This window comes from Oncorhynchus mykiss, chromosome 8 (genome assembly GCF_013265735.2).
Source record: "Oncorhynchus mykiss isolate Arlee chromosome 8, USDA_OmykA_1.1, whole genome shotgun sequence".
Classification (NCBI taxonomy): domain Eukaryota; kingdom Metazoa; phylum Chordata; class Actinopteri; order Salmoniformes; family Salmonidae; genus Oncorhynchus; species Oncorhynchus mykiss.
This window is the reverse complement of record NC_048572.1, coordinates 46,949,831-46,959,065: the sequence shown is the minus strand read 5'-3', so window position 1 is coordinate 46,959,065 and position 9,235 is coordinate 46,949,831. Positions and strand designations below refer to the sequence as shown.

Sequence of the window (9,235 nt, the reverse complement as noted above, 5' to 3'; positions counted from 1 at the left end):
TTAAAAGTACACAACGCAGAACGAACCACGCTACACTAGCAGGCGGGGACTGCAGGGACCACAGGCCGGGGACCGGTATGTCCCACCAGGCAGGGGTTGGCAGGGCCGGGCCAGCAGGAGCAGGCTGAATCATTGTGGCGCAGGCTGAACTTGAAAGACCGGAAGGGGCTGATCCAACCAGGCTGTGACTGGAGGAGCCCCAACGTCTGGGCTGTACTTTACCTCTGCAGTAGCTGTAGGCTGTGACTCCATGCTAGGAGCGGGCAAAGAATCCATCACAGGCTTGGGCTCTGGGCCAGGAACAGGGAGAGGCTCGTGAGGGAGAGCAGGTGGAGTCTTTGTGGCTGAAGTTTCCAGGGTAGCAGACAGTTGAACCTTGGGCACCCAAGCATCTGGCTCGAGCAGCAGGGGATCCTCACTGGGAGGAGAGGACGACTCTGCAACGGCAACCAGTACAAGACCAATGGCAGCAGCTGGTCCACAACTGGAGTGGGAGGCTCCTTAACTATGGCTAGTTGAGGCTCCGGCTGAGGGGGGTGCAGACTTTGGTGTGGTGGACTGTCCTCTCTGGAGTTGTGTTGATTTGATGGGAAGCCGGACATCTTTGGAGAGCAGAAGCTGACCAGGTGCTCAAGTGTCTTAGACTGGTGGGGGGGGGGGGGGGGGCAGCTGGGCCACGACGATTTGGTTTATAGCTGGGCAAGCTCAGGATGTAGTGGAAGTCCCAACGGTCCTGTGGATGTGGCAAATACTCTGTCCGGGGATTTCTGGAGTAGTGTCTCTCAGGGGAGTAACCGGGCCAACTAAGGGAGTATCGGCTGTGGTGGCACTTCCGCGACGATGACGATGGCTCAAGCCAAGGGGGCCTAGAGAGGTGACAGTCAGGAGAGTAACGTTGGAAATGGTGCTCCCACAGTGGTTACTCAGGCCGCGAGGGCCTAGAGTACGCCCTCGTGAGCTCTTCCTGCTTATGACGCAGGTCCTCGTATTCCTTCTGCAGCTTCCAACTAGAGAAGGCCTGGTAGTCTAATAGAGAAGAGAGGTGTGTAGGGCCTTCCTCAGGTGCATGATGGGTTTGTGTGGCGGTGTGGGCTGAGGCGGGTGGTTACAGTTGTCTCTTGACTCTTCTTTGGGGCACCTCAACATATCAACTATAGCAGGTCAGAATCCGACGATACAAAGGACCATGAAAAAAACTGTTGGTCGCTAAATCCGGCAAGACCTAGGACCATGAAAAACAACGGCCAGCTGGAGCTCGTCTGAGCAGTTGGCTGGATATTCCCTCACCCACTATATAATTAATGATAATTGGTTTGGTTCTGCCCACTATAGTGCTGTCCGGTTAGAACATGATGTTGAGGCCCATCACTGTACTTTTGATAGTCACCACCACAAACACCCACCCACACACACACACACACACACACACATCTGTTTCCATTTGAAGATGTTTTATATGATTGTGGTTATGTTTGATGGATGCACAACACTTCAAGATAGAAAACCACCATGTGAGAGTCCATCACTACACAATTTGCATCTTCTTGAGGTGTGCGGGGTGGAGCCCTGGTGTGCGTCCAAGCACCCTGATTGGTTGGAATTTTGATAAGTGATTGACAGGTTTGAAGGCCAGTCAGGTTAAGAGAGCCTGCCTTGTTTTACAGCTTTCAAGAACCTTAACTCTGTTCTTTTGGAAGCTCCTTCCTTGTCATATTTGGATCTTTGCTGGAAATTCACTTCATGAAGGTGGGACCATCGAGAGAGAGCTTGTTTATTTTCCTTGATGTATTTAATTGGTTTGAACCACAGTGATTGGACACAGGGAGTCCAAAGCTGTGTTCACATTGCAGGCCTTAATGCTCAAATCAGTTTTGTTTTTCAAATCTGTATTTGGAATGCTGACTGTCCAAACAGCAAGCTACAAGTGAACAAATTAGATAATCTATAGGGAACTATCAAAATAAAGTGTGACCAACTTAGCAACCTAAGGCTTTCCTCTTGCCAACTTTTTCAGACCAGTGATTACTTAATGGAAAGAAGGATTCATTTCTCATTGGGCTCAAAAATCATGTGGACAAGCATCAGGAACTTAAAAACATATGATTCACAAGAAAGTTTTGGGGCATTTAAAATGTTTATTGCATAATATTTTCACTGTGAGTCAGATACCTTCAGGCGATGTTCCGATATACACACTAGCATACCACTTACAACTCATACACAGCACATCACTTCATTCTAAGTGGTATGTTAATGTGGATATTGGAACACAGGGATTTGATTTATGGTACAGAGTGTGAGTAGTCATCTTCCTTGATGACCCTTAGGATAGAGCCAGTTGCGGTCAGGACATTCACTGCTTGTGGCCCTTGGAGGAAGAAGAGTTCCACATTTCTTCTCCGTCCTTCTCAACGACCAGGTTGCCGTCGTTGCGCAGGTACATGCGGCACATCTTGAACCCTTGACCCTGGCTCTTGGTTTGCCACATCATCTTGTTATCCCTCTTGTACATGACAAAGTTGCAGTCGTCCTGCATGCACAGGCGGTAGGCGTCACACTGGCCGGCGGTGTCAGAGGACCACATCTGCCTCCAGCCATAGATGACAAAGTTACCGTCCTCCTGTGTAGACGAGAGATAAACGATTGTGGTATGCACACCAATTTGAAAGTTTTTAGGTAGGTGCAAACCCACAAACCGTTTGGGAGACACTACCCTAGTTCAGCTGACTGCAGATGACACATTGTCGGTCTATCTGTAAATCTATTTACAGTGCCTTGCGAAAGTATTCGGCCCCCTTGAACTTTGCGACATTTTGCCACATTTCAGGCTTCAAACATAAAGATATAAAACTGTATTTTTTTGTGAAGAATCAACAACAAGTGGGACACAATCATGAAGTGGAACGACATTTATTTGATATTTCTTACTTTTTTAACAAATCAAAAACTGAAAAATTGGGCGTGCAAAATGATTCAGCCCCTTTACTTTCAGTGCAGCAAACTCTCTTCAGATGTTCAGTGAGGATCTCTGAATGATCCAATGTTGACCTAAATGACTAATGATGATAAATACAATCCACCTGTGTGTAATCAAGTCTCCGTATAAATGCACCTGCACTGTGATAGTCTCAGAGGTCCGTTAAAAGCGCAGAGAGCATCATGAAGAACAAGGAACACACCAGGCAGGTCCGAGATACTGTTGTGAAGAAGTTTAAAGCCGGATTTGGATACAAAAAGATTTCCCAAGCTTTAAACATCCCAAGGAGCACTGTGCAAGCGATAATATTGAAATGGAAGGAGTATCAGACCACTGCAAATCTACCAAGACCTGGCAGTCCCTCTAAACTTTCAGCTCATACAAGGAGAAGACTGATCAGAGATGCAGCCAAGAGGCCCATGATCACTCTGGATGAACTGCAGAGATCTACAGCTGAGGTGGGAGACTCTGTCCATAGGACAACAATCAGTCGTATATTGCACAAATCTGGCCTTTATGGAAGAGTGGCAAGAAGAAAGCCATTTCTTAAAGATATCCATAAAAAGTGTCGTTTAAAGTTTGCCACAAGCCACCTGGGAGACACACCAAACATGTGGAAGAAGGTGCTCTGGTCAGATGAAACCAAAATTGAACTTTTTGGCAACAATGCAAAACGTTATGTTTGGCGTAAAAGCAACACAGCTCATCACCCTGAACACACCATCCCCACTGTCAAACATGGTGGTGGCAGCATCATGGTTTGGGCCTGCTTTTCTTCAGCAGGGACAGGGAAGATGGTTAAAATTGATGGGAAGATGGATGGAGCCAAATACAGGACCATTCTGGAAGAGAACCTGATGGAGTCTGCAAAAGACCTGAGACTGGGACGGAGATTTGTCTTCCAACAAGACAATGATCCAAAACATAAAGCAAAATCTACAATGGAATGGTTCAAAAATAAACATATTCAGGTGTTAGAATGGCCAAGTCAAAGTCCAGACCTGAATCCAATCGAGAATCTGTGGAAAGAAATGAAAACTGCTGTTCACAAATGCTCTCCATCCAACCTCACTGAGCTCGAGCTGTTTTGCAAGGAGGAATGGGAAAAAATGTCAGTCTCTCGATGTGCAAAACTGATAGAGACATACCCCAAGCGACTTACAGCTGTAATCGCAGCAAAAGGTGGCGCTACAAAGTATTAACTTAAGGGGGCTGAATAATTTTGCACGCCCAATTTTTCAGTTTTTGATTTGTTAAAAAAGTTTGAAATATCCAATAAATGTCGTTCCACTTCATGATTGTGTCCCACTTGTTGTTGATTCTTCACAAAAAAATACAGTTTTATATCTTTATGTTTGAAGCCTGAAATGTGGCAAAAGGTCGCAAAGTTCAAGGGGGCCGAATACTTTCGCAAGGCACTGTATATAGCAGCTTTTAAGACGCTTTAAACCTACCTGGAAAACTGCCTTGTATTCCTTGTTATTGGACCATATGATGTCTCCCTTACGCATCTCATCATACTTGGACATGTAATTCCTGCTCATGATTCTGAAATAAAGAATAAGTAAATAAACCCTGCTTAGCAAAAAATGTAATATATACCTTGCATTTTCTAAATTCCCTTAGCAAATATTTCCATGGCAAAAATGTATAAATTAATAGCTTTTGAAATAGTACAATAATGGGCCATTCAGTGGACCACCTTTCAAAAGGTGAATAGCACCCTTCACATGAGGCATTTTGACAGTTGGCAAGAATTTAAGTGGCCTTCAAAGACATTTCCGTTTTTTGGTGATTGAAATACAACATTTAGCAGGATACATGCTATACCCAGATACTTAAGTTGGTAAACCCCCGTTATGATACTCACAGGCCGTGTGTGGTTCAGTAGTTTGGATTGATAAGGCTGGAGGTTCCAGATGAAGTGAAGCTGGTAAAGAACTGTCCTTTTTATACCCACGGAGAAGAGGGCAAGATGGAGAGAGTGGAGGAGGACATTGAAGCAGAATACAGGTTTCTTTCATGGCTGAATGGACACTGAGATGCATAAGACACCCATGAACCCAGTAAAACGTGTGGTAATTAATTGGACTGGAATCTTGAAAAATAAGATGCTTTCATAGTTTGGATTAGATTGCCTAGATTAGACTTTAATCATCTTCAGCTGGTGGATCTGGCTGGACACATTGAGGGTGCTAAATACTTGTTTTGAACTGGTCTTGTGATAATCTTTTAAAAGATCAAATCGTTTATAAAGTTACATTTGATTTTTGGTGGCCAAGTGTTCCTCTGAATTTCGTTCATAGTAGTGACTAATTAGCCCCTACATTTTCGGGGAATTATTTAGCTACTGAAAAAGTGTTAGCTGGTAGGCATGCTTTGCATTCTAGATAAGTATTGAATGTTGTTTTAACACCATCTACCTTTAGCCGATCATTACAGTATATTGTTACTTTGATATGTCCTATTTCGTTTTTCGAGGTACCAGTACTGGTCATGCTTCAGATTGGATAAGGAATATCACTAACGGTGTGGCCTTCAGCAAGCACATTAATGCTGTCTTCAAATGCTCATCGGAACTGGGAAATCTCCCAGTTATAAATTTGATGTGATTGTGTTCAAGTTTTAAAAAATGATTCAACCATGAGCTATCTAACGTTGCTCATGATAAAGTTAGCTAACATTGAGAGTATGGTCACACTAGCTACATTATCCACATTGATAAGTTTGACACTGTCAATGGATTTGCTTGATCATCTTTTGGTTGAAAAGGTGAAAGGTCAGTGATGAAATGTCACAACTTGTAAACTCTGGGTATCAACGTTATCTCTTACTTCCCCCCTTGGAATTCCAACTTGGGACAGTTGTTCAAGTGGTTATTTTCCAGTTGGAACCTTGTATTTCCCACTTCCAAGGAGTTGTTGGAAATGTTGGAAAGTTTCCCTTCAATCAATCAATTGTATTTTCTTCTTCTTATTTTTTTTAAAATCTTTTGATGTTTGAAAACAGCTTCCCTCAGAACCTGACCTTTTTGATGAAGGTGCACTTTCCCCTACAGTAAAATAAATATGTTGGAGAAGATAAAAACAAAAAATCACAAGTATTTATTTGTGATTGAAGATGTGGGTGAAGACCAAATAAAAGTATCAGTTTTCACTGATAACATCATTTTGTATGAAGGCCTTTCACATCTGTTGCTTCTTTGAAAGAGATACTTTAATGTGATGTGTCGAACGATCACCAAGCAAGTAAGAGCGCACATTTTCAATTACCAATAAACTCTGAAAAATTAAACTACTGTAAAATGAAATGTTGTGCTACTACAAAATAGCTAAGTCGTTCATTCTTTCCCTCTGAGTAAGGGCCAGCATTTAACTGTCAACATCAATAATAATATTTGACCACGTAATAATATTTGCCCACGATTAACATGAAATCAAATGAAAACTGTAGCTCTCCCTTTATTTGAGAAATGCTGTTGCTCTTCTGCTGAAGTCAGCATTCCTTCCAGACTAATAGACAAGCTTCTTTCAGGGTGTAATTTAAAATCATCTGATTAGATTTGCGAGAGGCGTCTGACTTGTTTGTGAATATGATTAGATCCAATATGCACAAGGTTTTTATCTGTGAAAATGGAAAGAAAACTGTACCTGTTCTCTGCATTGAGATCCAGATCTAGCTATCTGTTAATTTACTGAAGTGTAATCAAAAGGGACATTATGAGAGCATCACTATCTGTGCAAATTCAGTTAGAATGGGGTGAGGGGGGAACGTGGGATCATGTCTCTGGCAGGCTGTAGTCGTTTAACCTATCTGCAAATCTGAAGATGGACTTCAGTTGAAATTGTATTTATAGAGATGATATAAACTAATAATCTACTACACCAGCAATCTACTACATTTTTGTTAATTTTCACATTCAGGTGTGAGGTGTCAGATCGAACAATGATGTGTAGACGATAATAGAATAATATAACAGCAAAGTACAATGTGTTGAAGAAATGCTTGGGCACATAATTTATAATTTTATTTGCTTATGATGGTGTAATAATGACAATCCATAACACTCTGTCCTTCCTATAAGTCTCTTAACATTTTGGAGATGTGTTATTGTTTTTTCCTTCAAGGGACGTTCTTAACCTTGAAGGCTGGCACCAGGGCAGTCTCATCAATCAAATTTCAATCAAATGTACAAAGCCGTTTTCACATCAGCAGATGTCACAAAGTGCTACACAGAAATACAGCCTAAAGGGCCTCCCGGGTGGCGCAGTGGTTAAGGGCGCTGTACTGCAGTGCCAGCTGTGCCATCAGAGTCCCTGGGTTTGCGCCCAGGCTCTGTCGTAACCGACTGGGAGGTCCGTGGGGCAACGCACAATTGGCCTAGCGTCGCCCGGGTTAGGGAGGGCTTGGTCGGTAGGGGTGTCCTTGTCTCATCGCGCACCAGCGACTCCTGTGGCGGGCTGGGCGCAGTGTACGCTAACCAAGGTGGAAAGGTGCATGGTGTTTCCTCTGGCGCATTGGTGCGGCTGGCTTCCGGGTTGGATGTGCGCTGTGTTAAAGAAGCAGCGGCTTGGTTGGTTGTGTATCGGAGGACTTTCAACCTTCGTCTCTCCCGAGCCCGTACGGGAGTTGTAGCGATGAGACAAGATAGTCTCTACAACAATTGGATACTACGAAATTGGGGAGAAAAAGGGGTAAAAATTTTAAAAAGAAATACAGCCTAAAACCCCAAACAGCGAGCAATGCAGATGTAGAAGGTGGCTAGGAAAACTTGCAATGTTTTATTAGTCTATTTACATACTCAATATTTTCTGTGCAACATTATTATATATGCTGCATATATCCAATTGCATGTTTTACAAATGACTTCATTTTCAAGTAAAAGATAAAGACCCCAGGAAACAACACAGAAAATATACTTTTTAACATTCTCTTTACTGAATGAGCTCTGTCGACAGAGTGTTGAGACCACTCCTCTAAAATGTCAATTGAAGGTTTACCACGAGAGTGTTACAGTTAATGTGATTGGATGTTAATTATTTGACTCGGCTACCTGTATTTTACATTGTGTTGTTATTTCGCTGAACACTAGATGGTTTAATTTTATTTTAGGCTGTGAAACAAAATAAACATTACCCAAATGTATAGCCCCATTGGAAAATCTAAAAGGACTGATTGGAAATGTGAATCAGATTTGTATTTGGTGGCATTGCGTGTACCCCAGTTTGGGATTAGCCGTGCTAGGGCAACAAGGACATGAACCAAAATAGCAAATTAAACTGAAAAACACTTGCTATTCTTTTAAGAAAAACGTGTATGTAAATGCACATAAATAATTAGCCTAAATGTCAAGGTGTAGGTGATAGCCTATGGGTATTGAGTATAGTCTGTCATGTCCAGATCGATGCTGACAGGAGGGAGGCACCAGAAAATGTAGCCAATGTAGCTAGCTTTATGGGCATTGTGACATGAGTATGAAATTGTAATTCGTATTGTTTAATGTTTTAGGGTCTCCTGAGAACCATGCTGTCGTCATGTGAAGCAGTGGATGTAATGAATCTAGCTAGCTGAAGCTTTTATTGCAAATTGAATGTAACATTTTGCAAGCATGCCTTGTTGATATTTGCCATGCAATGCAGCTGAACTAACATAGCTAGCTAACTATTTTCTTGCTTATTGTGTAGTAGAGGATAAAAATACCTGTATGCCTATGGATGTGTGGCTAGCTACGTAGCCGATCTGTGTGTGGAAGCTAAAACGTTTGGTATACATATTAGTTCAGAACCTAGCTATGAACCTCAGCTATCATAGCTTGTTGTATCGACTTCAAAACAGTCTGAATGGCATTAATAAAGCCTATGGATGAGTATAATATAATATAACTTTATTGTGCCAAGGATGCAAGTTGTGTATATATATAGTTATTACCAAGCATGATCCCCACATTGTAGCCTGTACATTGTGTATATTTGCTGAGCATGTACTCTACCTGGCAAATAAAGGTCCGGTTCAGGTATGAATGAATGAGTATCAAACTCCAGTCTTTGAATGATGCTGTGTCTTTTACAATTATGCTTACCAATCCTGATCCTGGGACATCAAAGGTTACACATTGTAACCATGCAACAGACTAGAAACATGATTTAACTAGTTAAACGCTGATTTGTAATTCATATACAAAAACATACTTTTAAAAACAGAACACTACCCTTCCTATGCATCATGTAAAGGTTCATCTCAATATCTAACTTCCTTCAT

At 42.2% G+C, this 9,235-nt stretch overlaps 1 protein-coding gene across 1 annotated transcript; it reads right to left on the bottom strand.

Annotated features, from left to right (window-relative positions):
* Window positions 1-2,124: 2,124 nt before the first annotated feature.
* On the bottom strand, window positions 2,125-4,946 carry LOC110529116 (mannose-specific lectin-like). Its single transcript, XM_021611258.2, has 3 exons — window positions 4,848-4,946; window positions 4,432-4,525; window positions 2,125-2,620 (listed from the first exon to the last, which is right to left on the bottom strand). Exons 2-3 carry the CDS (start codon window positions 4,519-4,521, stop codon window positions 2,354-2,356), a joined length of 357 nt encoding a protein of 118 aa, XP_021466933.1. The 5' UTR covers window positions 4,522-4,525; window positions 4,848-4,946; the 3' UTR covers window positions 2,125-2,353.
* Between the last annotated feature and the right edge of the window lie 4,289 nt (window positions 4,947-9,235).

Bases quoted from the DNA above. Each gene is read 5' to 3' on its own strand.
- LOC110529116 (XM_021611258.2), bottom strand. From the start codon at position 4,521: ATGAGCAGGAATTACATGTCCAAGTATGATGAGATGCGTAAGGGAGAC. The intron at 2,621-4,431 runs GTAGGTTTAAAG...TCGTCTACACAG, and splicing joins AATACAAGGCAGTTTTCCAG to GAGGACGGTAACTTTGTCAT.